Source organism: Lichenostomus cassidix, chromosome 15, assembly GCF_008360975.1.
Source record: "Lichenostomus cassidix isolate B80296 chromosome 15, HeHo_3.0, whole genome shotgun sequence".
Lineage (NCBI taxonomy): Eukaryota > Metazoa > Chordata > Aves > Passeriformes > Meliphagidae > Lichenostomus > Lichenostomus cassidix.
In genome coordinates this window covers 13,303,677-13,321,954 of record NC_139496.1, presented here as the reverse complement: position 1 = coordinate 13,321,954, position 18,278 = coordinate 13,303,677, and the positions used below count along the sequence as shown (strand labels likewise).

The following is an 18,278-nucleotide window of genomic DNA, read 5'->3' as shown; positions in this document are numbered from 1 at the left end:
ATTAATTTCCATTAACTGCACAAGTTTTCCCATCCCTTTGGCTCATAACCTTGGGCAGCTTTAGTGACTCTGTTCTGGTGTTGCTCAGCACTGTCCTCACTGCTCACACAGGGCTTTAGTCCCATCTGGGTCTGTATCAGGGTATTTGTGTACTGTAAGGCTCAAGTCCCAGCCTGCCCTAGCCCTGTGGGGTCCTGGTTTCTGTGGGTCTGGCTGGAGCTTGTCCTTGTGACTGGAACCCTAGTGGCAGCAGGATGGCAGTGGGCAGCATGACCTTCCCTTTCCCCACTTTCTGAGGGGTCTTTCCTGAGCATCAGCTGGGGACCAGTTTCCCACCTTGAGTCTTGGGGACACAGAGAGCACAACCAGCCATAGCCATCGCAGAAACAGTGTTTATGAGGGTGACCAAGTCAGCCCGTTGCTCACAAGCCACAACACAGAGGTGCCAAGCAGGGCCACAGCTCTGGTGGCAGCAGCGCGGGGATGAGGTGGGACATGGAGCAGTACTTGCAGACAGAGGGGTTCACCAGGAGCCGGTGTATCCTACTGAGAGTCCCCACAGCTTCTCTAGGGCCCCCCAGGGACTGGCCAGCGAATAGTAATGGACCAGCTTGCCCACAGTCCCCAGCTCCTCGCAGCATGCAGAGGACGAGGATGGAGCAGGGTGTCCATGCTACAAGGCCTGTCAGGTTGGCAACCTCACACTCAAATGACTTCCAAAACATGCTGAAACCCTCTTCCCTTCCACTTTAGGCTGCCCCCGGGCTAAACCCACCAGGAGGTGGGTGTTGCCACTGAGACCCCTGCCATGACACCCTTGCAGCTGGGGTGACCCCAGAGCACAGGGATGATTGCTGGGGAGAGGGCAATACTGAAAAGCACCCACTGAGTCTGTCCCATGTAGACCAGCCCAGGGATGCCACTGGGGACCTCCAGGGACAAGGCAATATACCTGGGGTTCTGAGTGCCTATACCTGGCTCAGGGCTGGGGCAGGAGCTTGGCCACGGCATTGTCTTCCAGTGGGCATGGCCCGCAGCTCATCCTCAGAGAGACAATTCCAGCAGCTGGGAAGATGCAGTTGTGCTGCTGCCATGCCAGTCTCCACTGGCTTTCCTGGGGTCCCTACCCAGCCACCCACTCTGGCCATATCCCTTCTCCATGTCATGTCTCCAGCTGCCCCCAGCCCACTCAGCCCCAGCCTTTGAGGAGAGCAGCCCTGGGGATAGGGATGGCAGGGGTGCCTGTGGAGATGCATGACTGGCCCCTGCCTCCTTCCAAAGGGGACTCCGCAGGAGGCAGAGGGGCTGCAGTCAGGATGGGAGTTAGGATGGGCAGTACTGGGCTGCCTGTCCCGGTCCCTAGGGAACCTCTGCATCCCTGGCTGCACGGATGTGCTGGCAGGCAGGAGATGTGCTGCACAGTGCCAGGGTGTGTTATGGGGAAAGTGACAAGGACGCAGCTCCTCATAAGCAGGGCAGGCACTGGGCTGAGATCCAGCTCCTGAGGGCAGGGGATGGGGAGGGAGGCAGCTGGCCCCTCTGTGCTCTGCCGGGAGCCTGTGGGGAAGGGTGAGCATCCCCATCCTCTCCAGATGGAGCCCCATGCCCAGGGCGGCCCCAGTAGCTTTGCAGTCAGAGGGACCAGGAGGAGGGGGGTGGGTCTCTGGCCTGACTGTGGGAGGGGATTCTGATGCTCCCATCTCCAGGTGGCCCCATTCCCAGGGGTGTCATCTCTTGCAGTCGTCAGTGTCAGTGTCAGTGTCTGGCAGCCCGGCAGCTGGCTGGGGGCTGGGCTGGACTGCCTGCACCCTCTCCTCCAGGCTGCCACCTGGGAACACCACATAGCGGGCGCTGACACGCTGGGGCCGTGGCTCCCGCAGGTTCTCCTTGCTGTGCCAGATGCCGTAGCCGAAGTAGACAAGCAGGCCTGCAGCAGGGACAGGGAAAGCAGGGGCTCCAGCACACCTTGGCTGCTGGCATTGATGTGGCTGGTGTCACAGTAGAATGTGGCATGGATGTGGTTAACTACCCAGTGGAGCAATAAGCCAAAGTACTGTGGCGGCTTAATCGAGCTGCTTGCAGGAGGAAAAGGGTCCTGCAGCATCTTAAGAGCAAGCAAAGCGCCCTTCAGTCCCTGGGAAAGCGAAGGACTTCCTGAGCCCCAGGGAGCTGCCTCAGGCACAGGGGGTTGTTCTGGCCCAAGGCTTGAAGAAGGATCTGAACTTTAACAGGAACAAGCTGTAATGCTCCGGGAAACCGAGAGGCTCAGGAGATGCTGGGAGACCTTGGCTTGCATCTCCAAAGGGGAACTGGAGGAGGAAAGGGGCAGGATACACTTAACAGACCCATAAGTGGGAGAGATGAGCTGCCAAAGCAGCCAGAGGGTGCCAAGACAAGCCCTGTTCCCCCTTCCCGGAGCAGCCGTGGGAGCACTCACCCAAGAGAAGCCAGACAGCGAAGCGGAGCCACGTCATGTAACTGAGCTTCAGCATCAGGTAGATGTTGAGGATGATGCTCAGCGCTGGGGATAGAGGTACTAGGGGGATCTGCAGGAGAAAAGGAGCTGATAGGGGTGAGAACTGCAGGACCACATTCCCTATCTTTAAAATCATAGGGACAAAAGACAGCACTGGCAAATATGTGGGACAAAGGGACTGTCACCTTGGGATTTTTAGAAGTGGCACTTTTTTTTAAGGAAAAGGAACAATGGATCCAGGAGCTGGGGGGGCACAGGCATCATCATGAGGACCAGACAAGCTGTCAGCATGATCCTGAGCCAACATGGCCCTTGCTGGAGGAGCCAGGGCAGGAGCATGGTAGGGAAGTGGTGTCACCACTGGTGTTATGAAGCTGCACTGACCTCATCAGACTCAGGTGAAAACAGGAGAGGGGGAGCATAAGAGTCATAGAAGTGGTTTGGAGGCTGAAAATGAGCTCCATCCCATAGCTGAAGGGCAGCCAAAGTAAGGAGCTGGAGCAGGAGAGGAGTAGAGAAGTGGGGATGCAGAACAGGGAGCCAAAGGTGGACAGGAGTGATCCCTGGGTCCCATGGGATGGATCCTCATCCCATGGTAAGGACATAAAACTGCTGGGGATGTCCCCTCCTGGGGACCAGTGGCCACACAGAGTAAAAGCAGAGGCACCAACACTCCATACCCAGTGTTCACAGACACCCTCTTCCTCCTCCCCTCCCTCCTCCTCCTTCAGCAGTTGTGGTGCCTTCAACAAACTGCTGTGCCTGGGAGCCCTACGGGTCCATCAGAGTTGCCTCCCACCTCCCCTCACCCCTGCAGAGGGATTTTCTGCCTGGGCCCTGGGCATACCTGGAAGGTCTGGCTGCTGTGCTGCTGCTCATGCACCCAGATGAGGAAGAGGCTGAGCAGGAAGCCCAGGCTGAAGAGGACTAGCAGCAGGGAGTAGCTCCAGGTCGGCAGGTGGAGGTGGGTGTTGCCAAACACCAAGATGGAGCAGAGGCAGATGGCAGACACCATCAGGGTCACCACAGCCACTGTGACCACCTCACCTGGGTAGAAGTCGCTGAGGAACTCCAGGTAGGGCTCAAATGCTGCCTTCAGCTGCCCTGGCTCCCGCTGCTCTTTGCTCTTGTCCCTGTCCACCAGCTGCAGCTTGTCAGAGAAGGACTCATACTCTTTCAGCTCGCTGCTGGATGGGCCTTCGTGGGGCTCGGGGTTCGGCCGGCCACCAGCTGCTGGCACAGGGACATCACCTTTCTGCTGCTGGAAGCGCAGGACGATGATGCTGGCGGCCACGAAGGTGTAGGCCAGCAGCGTGCCAATGGACAGGAACTGCACCAGGGCCTCCAGGTCAAAGATGAGGGCCAGCAGGGCCATGAGCAGCCCAAAGACCACGATGCCGACAACAGGCACCTGTGTGCGAGGGTGCACTTGGGAGAAGACCTGAAAGAAGAGCCCATCCTCGGCCATGGCGTAGACAATGCGCGGCAGGGAGAAGAGATTGCTCAACAGAACTGTGTTCATTGCTGAGGAATGGGCAGAAGAAGGGAGACCCCATCAGACACAAACCCAAACTGGGGAGGTATTCCCAGCCCCCAAGGCAGGGGGGCAGGCAGCTCCCTCCCACCGCTGCCTGTACTCACCACAGATGGAGCCAGCAGCCACCAGAAACCCTGCCCAGGCGTAGCCCCTCCTGTAGAATGCATCAGCCAGGGCAGAGTCAGGGTCCAGTGTGTGCCAGGGCACCATCAGCGTCAGCACAACTGACACCAGGATGTAGGCGCCAGTGGCCAGCCCTAAGGAGAAAGCGATGGCCCTGGGCACAGCCCTCTGTGGGTTCCTGGCCTCTTCACTGGAGGCTGCGATGACATCAAAGCCCACAAAGGCATAGAAGCAGGTGGCTGTGCCAGCCATGATGCCTGACAGCCCGTATGGGGCAAAGCCACCCTCCTGGGTGCTCCAGTTCTTGGGCTGTGCAAGGACAAAGCCCATAATGAGGATGAAGAGGATGATGCCCATGCTGATGGCTGAGAAAACATGGTTGAGCCAGGAGGACACTTTGGCCCCAAAGGAGATGAAGGCAGTGGCTACCAGCAAGATGGCAGCTGCCAGGAAGTCTGGATAGCGGGCCAGGAATGGCACCTGCCAGGCACCCACGTGGGTTTCGGTGAAGTTCTTGATCTTGTGGTTAAAGATAGAGTCCAGGTAGCCACTCCAGGCCCTGGCCACTGCAGCCCCCCCAATCATGTACTCCAGCAGCACGTTCCAACCGATGAGGAAAGCCCAGATCTCACCCACGGACACGTAGGTGAACATGTAGGCAGAGCCTGTCTTGGGCACACGGGCTCCAAACTCGGCATAGCAGAGAGCAGCCAGGAGTGAGGCAAATCCAGCGATGATGAAGGAGACAATGACAGCAGGACCGGCGATCTCCTTGGCCACGGTGCCCGTGAGGACATACAGCCCGGAGCCCACCATGCCCCCAATGCCCAGCAGCGTCAAGTCAATGGTGGAAAGGCATCTGTTGAAGGATGTCTCCATCATGTCGTCCTCCAGGGTCTTCACCCGGTTGAGTTTCTGGCAGAAGCGGGTCAGGTCGGTGGAGCGGGGCAGCCATTTCGCCATCCTGGAGTCAGCAGGCCCTGCCCTTGGCAGAGTGAGGGGTCCTTGGCAGCAAGACCCTGCCTGGAGATCTGGTAGAGAGGCAGGAAGGGGTGAGCATTCCTTTGGCAGTAAGGTATCAGGTGTTGGACACAGGGTGGAAAAGCCACCGGGGCACATTTCAGGTGTCCCTGGCTCCTCAGCCAGCATGGAGTTCAGCACAGAGCGGGTCCTCCTCCAGGGGTGGCATGGGACAGGGACATGCGCATGTATGCCAGATGGCAAGCAAACTACAGCACTCCCAGGGCTGCATCTCCCCATTAAAGCCCAAACCAGCTGCTGTGCTCTGGCCCTGATGAAGGTTTCCTTGCTGCTTCCTCTCTACCTTATTCAACATCTACCTGAACTTCGCCCTGCTGTGCTGGGATGCCACCATGGGGGCATGCAGCATCTCCCTACTCCCAGCATCCTGCTGCTTCCCCAGGGAAAGCTCAGGCATGGTGCAGAGGCTGCAGCACGAAGTTCAGAGCAGCTCCCGCGAGGACATGGGAGTCCCCAGCCAGACCAAGAAACAGCCAGTGCCAGGGACAAGCCATGCTGGCAGCTGCCACCGTGACAGTGGGAGGACACAGCTCTGGGGACCTTTAGGTGCCGCTTCTCGGCTGCTCTGTGGGGTGACTGGTGACTTTGGGGACACTCTCCCCTCCCAGTAGCCCTCCACCCTGCACCAGAAGCTCCACACTCAGGTAAACAACGCGTCCTGATCGGAGGGCTGGTGCAGCCCCGCTCCAGGGTCCACCTCTCAGAGCCCAAAAGGTCCTGGAAAGGCCACTGGGAGATGATGGAATGGCAGGGCCAGTGATGGCCCATGAGGACAACAGGCACAATCCGTGCTGGCTGACACCCCCATTCCTGTACATCCAGATCCCCGCGACTGGAGGCATTGGCAGTAGTGGGGTACTCAATCCCAACACACGCAACAGGCGCAGCTGGGAGGATGCGGAGCTCGGTGCCCACTGGACATGAAGCATCCCCGGAGTTCGGGAGCTGGCCGAGGGAGGGGATCCCCGGACCGAGAAGGGTGTGGGGGGGGGTCCGGATTCATCCCGGAAGGGGAGAGGCGATAGTTTTGTCCCCGCTCAGACCCGCCACGATGCCGGTTCCCGGTGGCGCCGAGCCCCGGCCCCGATCCCGGCCGCGTTTCCCCGGGACGCTCCCCACAGTGCCGGTCCCAGCCCGGCTCCCGGTCCCAGTGGTTGTCGCTTACCTGCGAGGGTGGCCGGGGGCCCCGCACCGGCCCCGGCCTCACCTGCTCCGCGCCGCCGCCGCCGCCCGGCTCCGCCTCCCCGGACTCGGCGGAAGGGCGGGGGCCGGGCGGGGGCCGGGCGGGGGCCGGGCGGGGGCCGGGCGGGGGCCGGGCGGGGGCCGGGCGGGGGCCGGGCGGGGGCCGGTGAGCCCCCGGTTCCAGCCTCAGGGGGATCTCACCGGAGCGAGGAGCAGAGGTTCGGGGGGTGCCGGGGCTGCACCCCCAGCCCCAGGGAGGGGCAGACACGTATGGGGTCCCCACGGCCTCAGGGTGGGCATCCCCACGGGAGCGTGTGCACGGCTGGAGCCGCACGGAAATGGGATACAGGGTGGTCATGGAGATGTTCCAACGACTGGAGCCCTGGGCTGCTCTGGAGCCAGGCTGGGAGAGCTGAGGCTGTTCAGCCTGGAAAAGGCTCCAGGGGGACCCCAGAGCCCCTTCCAGTGCCTAAACTGGTTCCAAGAGAGCTCGAGAGGGACTTGGGAGAAGAGCCTGGAGTGACAAGGGGAAATGGCTTCCCACTGCCAGAGGGCAGGGTTAGATGGGATATTGGGAAGGAATTGCAGCCTGTGAGGGTGGGGAGGCCTTGGCACAGGGTGCCCAGAGAACCTGGCTGCCTGTGGATCTCTGGAAGTGTTCCAGGCCAGGTTGGACAGGGCGTGGAAGAACCTGGGATAGTGGAAGGTGTTCCTGCTCATGAACTTCTAATCCAAGGTCCCTTCTAACCCAAACCACCCTGCAATTCTATGATGGAGCAGTTATCCCAAATCCCATCCACTGGATGCAGTTCTGGATGGAACAAAGGGCTGAGACCCTGCTCCTCTTCCTCTACTCGATCTGCTCTGGAACTTCTGCGTGAAGGACAGCTACCTCCTCTGTGCTCAGGTGGTTGTCATGGAGAAACTGAGGCGTGGGGAAAGCTGCTGGAGTGGGAGCTCCTGAACAGGCCCCTCCAGCTCACAGTCCTCCTGCTGGGCCAGGGCCTGGGCAAGAGCACAAAACCTGAGCAAAATCCTGTGGTGCTTCCACCTGGCTCTGCAAGGCAGTGAAGGGGAATCACCTCTACTATTTCTAAGTCAAAAGGTGTTTCTTTCCCAGAAGTGCTTCACCTCGTCTTTAACAGACAAACCTTCTGTCTCTCCAGCCCCCTGGCACAGGAGTTTCCCAAGCAGTCATCCATCCCACCCAAACCTGCCTCTTAAAGTGCCCAGCAATGCTCCTGCTCCTGTATTTCTAGGGTTGAGTCCCTCTCCATGTGACTCATAGTTTTATCTCCACCCTGCTCCCTCTTGTGCCCTTTGTCAAAGATAAAGGAGTCCAGCTCAACTGGAAGGTGTTCCAGATCCCTGGTGTCCCCAGGGCCTTTGCAGAGCTTGTTCCATCCCTAGTATGCCTTTGTTGGGGTGAAGGAATTTATGTGCTTCAGAGCAGCAATATGTTTTTCATTTTCTTCTCTGATCCCCTTCTCTTGTCTCATCTAACTTTTCTGATGACACCTGAGCACTAAAGCTGACATTTTCCTGGACCCACCAGTCATCACCCCAAATGTCATCCTCATGTAGCACCCACAACTCAGAGCCCACAGCGCAACACTTGAGGGCTCCCATCTGAACATATTCACCTTTATTCACACTGAATTGACCTCCTTATGTGGAAGGGACCTTTGCTCTCCTCCTCAACGACCCAAAATGTAGGAAAAGGAAAGAGGAAAAAGGACTTGTCCCTTCCTGCCACCCATCACTCATCTTCCACCAGCTCCTGGGTGAACACAGGAGCCATAGCTCTCATGTCAGTCACCTTGCACCTGAGCAGGGAACTTGATCCTTGGGTGCATCCCCTCTCCATGTCACTTCTGGCACAAAAGGAGCCCTGGGCAGGCAGTTTAGGTCCAGCTCTGTCGATGGCTGAAGTCAAACATGTTCCTTGGACACCCGTTGAGAGCTCAGGGGCTGCACAGGTTACTGCACCAAGGAGCTCAGAAAGCCAAAGCCCGGCAGAACTTCCAGCCCTTTTGGATTGCTCTCACCAGGTCTGCCCCTGGTGTTACTGGCAGTACCACAGCTGCAGCGGCTGGGATGCTGCGGGATGGTGTCACCCACTGGTGACACAATGACACTAGCTTGGAAAAATATCAGTATCCTCCACATTGTACTGTCCAGCTTCAGGGGGCTGAGCAAGTGTTCCTCTGCTGAAATCCTGCTGACTTGATCACAAGCCATCCCAGGGGCTTTGCTCCCTTAGGAGAACCTTTCCCACCCGTTACCCACGTCTGACCACCTGCACCTCTCCACCTTGACCTTTCTGAAACTCCATGACTACAGGCATGGAAAATTTCTGCTTGAATCTGATCAGCTGCCTGGCAGAGCCATCTGCAAACAGATGGTGGGAGAAGGAAGCCCGAGAGCTGCTGTCGTCATGGCACCGCCGGAACAGCCCCCGTGATCCCCGGCACCGCCTCTCCTTGGAGAGGCAGCAGCAACCCTGGGTCACAGGGGGCTCTGGACCAAGATGGGCTCCACTTGTGCCTTGCAGGGCAGCGCAGTAGGGCTGAACCCACTGTCTGTAACCTCGATCCCAGCTCCTCCAGCCATTCCAGAGTGCTTGTGTTGAGGAAAGGGGATCTTCTGGGAGGCAGTGTGACCCCCCCCCCAGTGTCTGGGAATCCTTTCTTGCCATAGAACCCATGGTTCACCCCTGCCTTCCTCATCCTCACCTCGGGAAGTAATTTGCTTGCTAATAGCTCTGCTCACAAACCTGAACACAGATGATGCAGGCTTCACCCAGTCTGCACCAGTGGTTACCCAATATCCTCCCAAGAGGATGAAGGTGCCTCCAGAGGGGAATGCTGCCCACCTTGGCCCTCACCATTTTTCAGCAGTGTAGCACAGACCTCCCACCTGAGGGTCCAGTTGCAACACAGTTCCAGGAGGCCTGTGGGGACCCTGCAATGGTGCAGATCCCACACCAGCCCACTTTCCAGACAGGGATTTTCATCCAGGAGAAGACCCCACACAGCCAGTGGGTCTTGTCTCCAGCTAAGCCACAGCAGCATCACCCCCCCAGGGAGAGAAAACCCACCCATGATGGAAACAGAAGGGGGCCTCAGTCCTGAATTTCCAAAAGCCTCATTGGTCCTTGTAGCCCTGATCTTGTGTCTGACTCCTCCAGCACCAGCTCTCCCCACTATAAGGCCACCCACAAGTTCTTCCAACACCCTGAAAGGTCTCAGAAACACTCCAGGTTCCCCCCAGCTTCCATCCAATGCACCACAAGCCCCATACTCATCAGCTGAGGACAGCATAAACACAACCACTGGCATTCAGAAAGCTGCAGCCCCAGAAAGGTGGAAAGGGTATTTTATTTCTCTTCATTTGGAAACCAGTTTAAGAGAACAAAGCAAAAGCTCTTGAGCCTTCTCTGCTTTCCAGCTCAGTGAGAACACTGCAAACACCAGTCCAGTAACTGGGCTGAGGCCTGAAATCTTCCTTTAATACAGGTAATGCTGGCCAGCATACAGATAATGCTGGTACCAGCCTGGAAGAGACTCTGCGAAGGGTCTGCCTGTCTAAGAGGTTGTTTCTGCCTCAACAACACACAGAAATGTCCTTGGAATTGTTTTCCCCCCAGTTGTATCATCTAAACCCAGGGTCACCCTCACACAGCAGGGCTCACTTTGCTGCCTCAGTGCTCAGCCCAGACTTGGCTCAGTGACGGCCTCAGTGCCGCTGCAGGACATTCCAGGCAGATGACCATGCCCCATCAGCTCCAAGGACCAGAGAGCCATCCCCAGGCTCCCAACCACCCCCTGTGCCGGGCTCTGCCTGCCTCAGCTCTAAGTGCCTCAGCAATTTCTTCTACTCCCATAGCCACTTCCTGACACAATACAAAAGAAGTGCGTGGACAGTCTGTTGTTTAGAGAGAAGTCAGAGGAAAAACTCTGGGAAGAGAACAGCAGATTTGCTCTTTCAGGAAAATGCCTTTTCAGACTCAGCTTCCTTCTGCTGCAACTTCCGAATCAGCTCCAGCAGATTCATCTGTAGAGTCAGCTCCTGCAAAGGGAGAGAGATGTTTGTGCAAGATGATCCCATTCCTTGCAGCAGGAAGGACTGGCCTGCACCACCTCCTCAAGAGCTACTTGTTCTTAGGTAATTAAAAAAAAAAATCAACCAGGCAATTAAAAACCGAAGGGTTAATCTTGTTTAAGCACTTCTCTAAAACATGGAACAGTAGCATCATAGCAGACCTGCTGCAAACTGTGGCTGTCTTAGGAATCCCAGCACCTGAGGATTCCCTAAGGATCCAGAGAGGCTCTTTCTTCTTGACCATAAAAAACATGGTAAGGGCTATAAAGGCTGGCCAGTTCTGCAGGCTGAGGAGGGGCAGCAGCCCTGGAGGATGCTCTTCAGGCCTCTCCCCACATCCCTCATCAGCACCTCCAACTCCATGACCCCTTCCCAGCATAGAAGGGCAGGAGGAGGGATCGCTTTGGGAACTCTTTAAGTGGGGTCCAAGGCAGGTGTGACACATGGCTATCCTGGAGCATCAAATTCCCTGCAGGCATTTCATTTCCCATTGCTGGAAAACTCCCTTTTCCAGGACCACAATCAAGTGGAGACACCAAGATCAGCTCATGGTTCCTTTACTAGCTGCTCATTCTTTAGTTACGTCTAGCTCAGAGACAAAATGGTGGAGCCACTAATTTGCAAGTGTAGGTCTGTGACTCAGCCCTGCAGACACAGAGCTATGGAAATAAAAATCTATTTTTGTAAGAATATAACCTCTGCACAAGGAGGCATTTCATACAGACTGGGGGGGGAAACACATCAGCTGATGGGAACCGCACGAACAGATTCCAGCAGGGATTTCTTGGTGGCACAGACACAAGCCAAGATCCGGGTCAGGTTTGGCACGTATCCTAAAGGCAAACATACACAACCCCAGAAAACAGGAACTCTGGTAAGAGTTATTACTTACAGAAACAACATAAAGGGCAGGGTAGGAGGGAGAGAAAGGGCTCCCTGCATTATACGGCCAGGGAATAGCAGCACTGAAAAACTGAGAGGCTTGTTCAAGGCTCCACAATTTGGAATCATGTGGGTTTTAGAAAATGCCTGTTTAGCTCCATTTAAGCTGTATTTTCTCAGCAGTAGGTCTTTATCAAAGTGACATTTAATCAGCTGAAAAAACAGAGTTAAGAACAGCCTGCCTCTGTGTCCCCTGCAAACTTGTGTGGCTTTACACCAGGACTTTACACTTGGACTTGGAAAGCTGGAGTTTTTTCATTCCTGCGGTGGCATAAGAACAACAGGGACAAACCCAGGCAACTGTTCAGATGTTTTGAGAGCAAATGCACTGTGGAAACTGGGAACAATTCTCTAATCACAATCTGAGATCACCAGCTCCAGTAAGTCACATGCAAGAATGAACAAGGTGCTGAATAAACAGTCTTGAAGGCAGTTTTTACAGCTAAGCTGAATACAAAAGCAGTAAATCAATTATTTTAGCATTTTTCAGGCCCATTTGAGAATCACAGCACTGCAGGCTGTTGGCACAGCGTTTCTTCCCTCCACAATGAATAAAAATACTACAGGAAGTTGGGAATGCTGGCCGGTGGTACATGGGTTTCTGCTCTTTTGTAATGAACTGAGTACAAGGTCTGTCCAGGGTATTCCACCCACCAACTGGGAGGCAAAGCACAGATTGTTCTGTCTGACACAGCCATCCCCAAATAATTAACCGTGAGATTTTAAAAAAAATTAAAGACATTAACTCAAGAGTTTACTGTCAAACAGAATCATGGAATGGTTTGGGTTGGCAGAGACTTTTAAAGCTCATCCATCCCCAACCCCTGCCATGGCCAGGGACACCTTCCACTATCCCAGGCTGCTCCAAGCTCTGTCCAATCTGGCCTTGGACACTTGCAGGGATCCAGGGGCAGCCACAACTTCTCCAGGAAACCTGTGCCAGGGCATCCCCACCCTCACAGGGAAGAATTTCTTCCCAATATCCCACCTAACGCTGCCCTCTGTCACTGGGAAGCCATTCCCTGTGTCCTCTCACTCCAGGCTCTTGTCAAAATATCTTGCCTGCTGTACCCAAACACCAACCTGGGGATTGGTGGTGATGTAAAAGCCAGACACCCCAGCCTTCTCTAGGGTGCTCTGCTGGTCAATAACTTTTTGGTCCAATTCCAAGACTATCTTTTCATCCATCATTCGCTGTTCCTCTCGGATCTGCTGCTCCATAGCCTGGAAAACATAGCAGTCAATAGGACAAAGTGAAATATCTGCTTTCTTCCCAGCTTTTTCTCATCTCTAAGACTTTTACTGGAACCCAAGACCAGCAGGGCCTCTTGATAAGTCCAAGGATAGCAGAGGGCAATGAGCACAGCCCCAGGTCTTAACACCTCCACCTGCAAAGCTACCACTCAAGAAAATGCAGGGAAGTCATGGGAGCAGCCTGCTCTCCAAGTGTTTGGAGGCCACAAAAGAGCATGAGGAACTGATCAGCATCTGAATCACTTTCCCTGAGCTCAGCCCAAGAACTACGTGCTCCTCTCAGGTGAGGCTGAAGGAATCCTTGGAGGAGTAACACATGCCACTCAAGATCATCAAGAGGACTCCAGGGATACTAATATGGAACTGGAGCTGCAAACCCCACACAGATCCTATTTATTCATGAAAGGACCTAAATGCTGAGGCTCTATTTCTGACAGACTGAGAACATTATCAAAGAAGGGCCTCACCAGAATAACCCCAACCAGAAGGGCATGGCCACTCCTGCCTTACCAACATCTGCCCAAACTTCAGCAGAGTCTCTGTGCTGCCTCCAGAGAACAAATGGAGCCCAGCAAACATGTGGATGCCAAAGGCACCCTCGAAATCAGGAGTGGAAGCACAGAGCAGGATTGAAAGAAAGCACAGCTCAAGTAAAGAGCACCAAGTGTGCAGGGGCGATACACTCTCACCACGCTGCATTGAACAGACTTCCTCTGCAAGTCACAGGGAACACCAGGAATCATTAAATCATTAAGAATGAGTCTATCACATGGAAATGTGACAGACTCATTCTTCTAGGGTGGGGAAGAGAGTGAAGGGGCAGATTCTGCCCCTCTGCTCAGGTGACACCCTGCCTGCAGACCTACGTCCAGGTCTGGGGGCCCAGCACAGGAAGGATGTACAGCTGCTGAAGCCAGTCCAGAGGAGGCCACAGAGACGTTCCAAGGGCTGGAGCCCCTGTGTGACCTTACAGCCCCTTCCAGTGCCCAAAGTGGCTCCAAAAGAGCTGGAGATGAACTTGGGACAAGGGATGGAGTGACAGGACAAGCAGGAATAGCTTCAAATGGAGAGGCCAGGATTAGATTAGATGTTAAGAGGGAATTCTTCCCTGTGAGGATGGTGACACACTGACAAAGGTTGTCCAGAGAAGCTGAGGCTGCCCCTGGATCCCTGGAAGTGTCCAAGGCCATGTTAGATGGGGCTTGGAGCAACTTGGGATAGTGGCAGGTGTCCCTGCCCATGGCAGAGGTGGGACTGGATAAACTTTAAGGTCTATTCCAACCCAAACCACTCCATGATTCTGTGTTTCTCCTGCAAGAAATAAGAAAGAAATAAATAAGCCACTAGAAAGCATCCAAAAGAAGGCAACAAACATGGTGAAGGACTTTGAAGGGAAGCCATATGAGGATCAGCTGAGGACACCTGGTCTGTTCAGCTGGAGAAGACTGAGGGGAGACTCAATGAAGTTACAACTACCTTGAGAGGGGAAGAAGAGGGGCAGACATCTGTTCTCTGTGGTGATCAATGACAGTACCCATGGGTATGGCCTGAAGTTGTGTCAGGAAAGGTTAGGTTGGATCTCAGGGAAATGTTCTTCCCCAAGAGGGTGCTGGGCACTGCCCAGGCTCCCCAGGGAATGGGCACAGCCTGAGGCTGCCAGAGCTCCAAAAGTGTTTGGACAGCACTGCCAGGGATGCCCAGGGTGGGATTGTTGGGGTGTCTGGCCAGGGCAGGAGCTGGACTGGATGGTCCTTTTATGTTTCTCCCAACTCAGCTTATTCTGTGATTCTGTGAAATGGCACAAGTTTCAACATTTTACTTGAGCAATGATGTCCCTTTGTAACAGAGAACACAGGCACATGCTCAGCTGGAAACATCCATGGGGTTAAACTATCCCCACTGCACAGAAAGGCAGAAGTCACAAACCCCAGGATTTTCTATACCAGTGGCTGGTGGTTAAAAAGGCTTTGGATGAGACTTGAACGCCTCCACCATGTCACAACCCCTGGTGAAAATCCAGAATTTGCGTGACAGTACTCTTGGCCGTGAACAGTCAGGGGAAGGGCTGAGGTGTGTCTGCAGCAAGAGTGTATCCATGGCTCTCTGCAAAAGGCGTGACCTAACAAAGAGCAGCTACCACGCACATAGGGTGAGAGCTACCTCTTGGAACCTCTCCTGGATGTAGAGCTCACAATTAGCATGTCACAGTGACACAGAGTAATTAAGGAGGATGCAGAACCTGGATCCACTAAAAAGTGACTATACAAGAGCTGCTCCAGAGAAAAATATTCAGGGCAGGATCTCATTGCAATAAATGGGAAGAAACTCAGGACAACTCCAGCCCCAAGGGAAGCCAAGGCAGAGGGATGACTGCTCCTTCACCACAGGACACTGAGGAACGAACCTAGGCAAGCTCTGTCCTAACACTTTCTTCAGTCCAGGGCTTCAGACCCTTTGTGGGAGATACAACAGATCCAAATCCCTCATTTCCCAGAATTTCCTTCCAGCCACCTCAGTGTGCCATTATCTCCTCCACTTACTGTGCTGGAGGAGTGACTTACTTTAGGCCTGAAAAAAAACCCCCAAATTTAAGTGCCTCATATTGTTTAGCATTGGTATCTAATTCTGGGTTAGAGAAAAGTGCCTCATCTTGGACAGAACTGAGACTTAAACAGAAGTTTTGCTTTAGCCCAGGTGGCCACTAATCCTGTATGATGGGCTAAGCTTTTTCTAAATGCCAGGGGCTCCACTGAGAAGCCAAACATCTAAAACCTACACTTTGTATTACTTGTCCTGGGAGCCGGTAATGGAAACCTTTAACCACAGAGGGCAGCTCCAATTAGATGCATATCAGATAGAACAAAGATGATCAATCTGCTCCCAAAATGCTCTACAACAGAATTGTCAGAAGATAAAGAAGGGAAGAAGTGACTCTATTAACAGCTGTGAGAGGAAACCAGAAAAGCAGAGGGCAGGTAGAAGTAGGAAGAAGTTGCACAGCATGTAAGACAAGGAGAAGTGAGACATATTTGGGCAATTTAATGAAATATTGTTTAAAACAGGCACTTACTGCTGTAAGTCTAAGTTACTCAGAGACAGAAGTAACAGGGACAGCTACTAGAGGTCCAGCCTGGCTTTAGTTACCTTGACAGGAAATGAGGAATGTGGAAACACCCAGGGATCCACAGTGAGCACTGATATGGTGCTTGTCATGGGCCAAGGCATGAACAGTTCTCATTTGCCCAATGTGAACCAAAGTAACCTTCCCCCACACTTCAACTCCACTGATTAACATAACCAGCTACTTGCCATTTTCTTACCATGGAAAACTGCCTCTATCCATCACCAATAGGTGACAGAAAGTCCTTTGGGACTGAATCTTTGAAATGCCTTGGGATGCTCTCAGAAACTATTACTACAATTATGAAACTCGGGGTGTTTCCTCCTTATCAGTGCTACTCATTAAATGTGACTCTTTTGAGTATTGCCTACGTTTGACCTGTTATGATGTCATGGCAGATCACAGGTGCTTCTCTGTGTTTTCTATCACTTGCTTCCTATCCTATTCAGGCTTCAACCCATCAGATAATGATGGATCATTAAAGTACTGTGGAGAGCATTGCTTTTGGAGCAATGAGCTTCCTGAACTTCCACAATTCACAGATCACCCCTAGAATGGCAAGAGCCTGGGCCCCTACCTTGGGGAGACAAAAAGTAGACCAAGAGGACACCTCCAAATTGGGGTGGGGAACCTAGTTCTGTGCTAGTAAGGCCAGCCAGGATAGTTGGTGTCTCCCAAGGCTGCAGGGCAGGAATAGTAAAACCCTCTGTAGATGCTGCAATGCTCCTCCAGCAATGAGGCTGTGAGAGCCCTGGGAAGGGAGACAACTCTGTACATGACCTCCCCTCAGCTCCATCTCCAGCCCAGCCCCCCTCACCTCCATCTCACGCTGCTGGGCTGCACGGAGCAGTGGCAGATTGTGCGGCCTGCAGCACTGCTGGGCCTCCTTGTGCCGGTGGAACAACTCCTGCTTCAGTCCTGCCATGGACACGAGGGGCTCAGGAGGGAATGCTGCTGCCAGGTGCCTCCAGTGACACCCCCACCTGCCCCCAGTGCCCTCCCCACAATCTGCAGTGTCACTCCCCATATCTCCTCGGGCCTTCACAACCAACCTCCAGGGCCCCCCAAACCTCCCTTTACAGTGCCACCCCCACAGCCCACCCAACCTGCCCCTCTCAGCGTCATGCCCAGCCCCGCAGTGTACTTATCACGGACCCCCAGTGCCCTCTAGTGTCACCGCCAATGTCTCTCACTGTCCCACAACCTGCCCCCACAATGTCGCCCCACACCGCCTCACTGTCCCCCCCAGTCCCCACACAACCCGCCCCACCCAAGTGCCCCCCCAGCCTGTACCCCCGGCGCCCCCGCACCGCGCCTCCAACGTCCCACCCTCAGCGCCCCCCAAATATTCCCCCCACCTCACAGATGCTCCAGGGCCGTCTTCCCCCGCAGTGTCCCCATCACTTCCCTGCACTGCTGCCCAAACCCTCTGTCCCCCTAGTGCTCCAAGACGGCTACTTTTGTGTCCCTCGCCCCAGTGCCCCCCTCTCCGGCCCTTCCAGTGCCCCGGGATTATCCCCCCGGTACCGCGGTGTTCGCTATGCAGCTGCCGCCGCTGGCTGTACAGGTTCTTCTCGGTGAGGTGCTGGATCTCCAGCAGCCCCTGTACGATCTCGAACACGGTCCCGTCCAGCAGAGCCAGCGCCAGCTCGGACAGCGTCGTGTACGACAGGCGCTGCTGGCAGGCGCTGCGGGCACAAACCGGGTCAGCGCCGGCACCGGCAGCAGCCCCTGGCCCCCCTCGGGCTCCGCTCACCTGGGTAGCGCCTTGACAAGCGCCTGCAGCTCGGCCAGTAGCCGGTAGTGCCGCTCCTGCTGCCGAGACAGCACCTGCTGCTGCTCGACCGCCTCGAACCCGCCTGGCCGCGCCATTGCCACCACCCGGCACCCTTACCGTCCCCTTGCGCACTGCGCCTGCGCGGGTCACACGTGCCTGCGCAGAGCCACGGGTGACTTCTACGCTCCTGCCGGGATCCGCGCATGCGCGGAGCCCCGCCCCCCCGCCGGAGTTTGCGCGTGCGCGGGACCGCCCCGCGCCCCGAGCACCTCTGTCGTCCCGCCCCGCCCCCGACTCTCTCAGGCCCCACCCCTTCGACCTCCTCAAGCCCCGCCCCCCGAAGGTGCCAATCCCTCCCCGCCCAGCCATTGACCACGCCCATTTCCCCGCCCCTTCACTGAGCCACGCCCACCTCCCGCCCCTCTGCTTGCCGCGTCCCGGTGCTCCCGCTCGCCATGCCCGCGCGTCCCGCTCCTTTCCGCCCCCGCCTGCCCCGGGTCCCCCGCGCACGCCCCACCGGACTCCGGCCGGAGATTTTCAGGCGGTTCCACCCCAGCCCATCTCATGGGATGCACGGGAAGGAATCTCGCTGCTCCGGCTTGGAAGCAGCTGCAGATATTTTAAATGACTTTATCAGGAGTGTTTCAGACGTAATTTGTCCGCTTTGGAGTGGATGAGTCAAAAGTGGGTGACAGGGTGACTTCGACCACAGCCAAAAATG

General features: G+C 55.4%; 2 protein-coding genes across 3 annotated transcripts; both read right to left on the bottom strand.

Annotated features, from left to right (window-relative positions):
* Nucleotides 1–374: 374 nt before the first annotated feature.
* On the bottom strand, nucleotides 375–6,458 carry SLC7A4 (solute carrier family 7 member 4). Of its 2 annotated transcripts, none has more exons than XM_085076291.1 (5): nucleotides 6,343–6,458; nucleotides 4,118–5,167; nucleotides 3,324–4,000; nucleotides 2,438–2,546; nucleotides 375–1,927 (listed from the first exon to the last, which is right to left on the bottom strand). In XM_085076291.1, the coding sequence occupies exons 2-5, from the start codon at nucleotides 5,097–5,099 to the stop codon at nucleotides 1,728–1,730; spliced, it is 1,968 nt and encodes a 655-aa protein (XP_084932417.1). In that variant the 5' UTR covers nucleotides 5,100–5,167; nucleotides 6,343–6,458; the 3' UTR covers nucleotides 375–1,727. The 2 variants fall into 2 exon arrangements, with proteins under 2 accessions (XP_084932417.1, XP_084932418.1); XM_085076292.1 differs by lacking the exon at nucleotides 375–1,927 and adding an exon at nucleotides 1,934–2,095.
* A 3,262-nt stretch (nucleotides 6,459–9,720) lies between these two features.
* DGCR6L (DiGeorge syndrome critical region gene 6 like) lies at nucleotides 9,721–17,746 on the bottom strand. The gene is made up of 5 exons (XM_085076290.1): nucleotides 17,537–17,746; nucleotides 17,308–17,468; nucleotides 16,598–16,698; nucleotides 12,489–12,629; nucleotides 9,721–10,430 (listed from the first exon to the last, which is right to left on the bottom strand). The coding sequence occupies exons 1-5, from the start codon at nucleotides 17,650–17,652 to the stop codon at nucleotides 10,347–10,349; spliced, it is 603 nt and encodes a 200-aa protein (XP_084932416.1). The 5' UTR covers nucleotides 17,653–17,746; the 3' UTR covers nucleotides 9,721–10,346.
* Nucleotides 17,747–18,278: the final 532 nt, after the last annotated feature.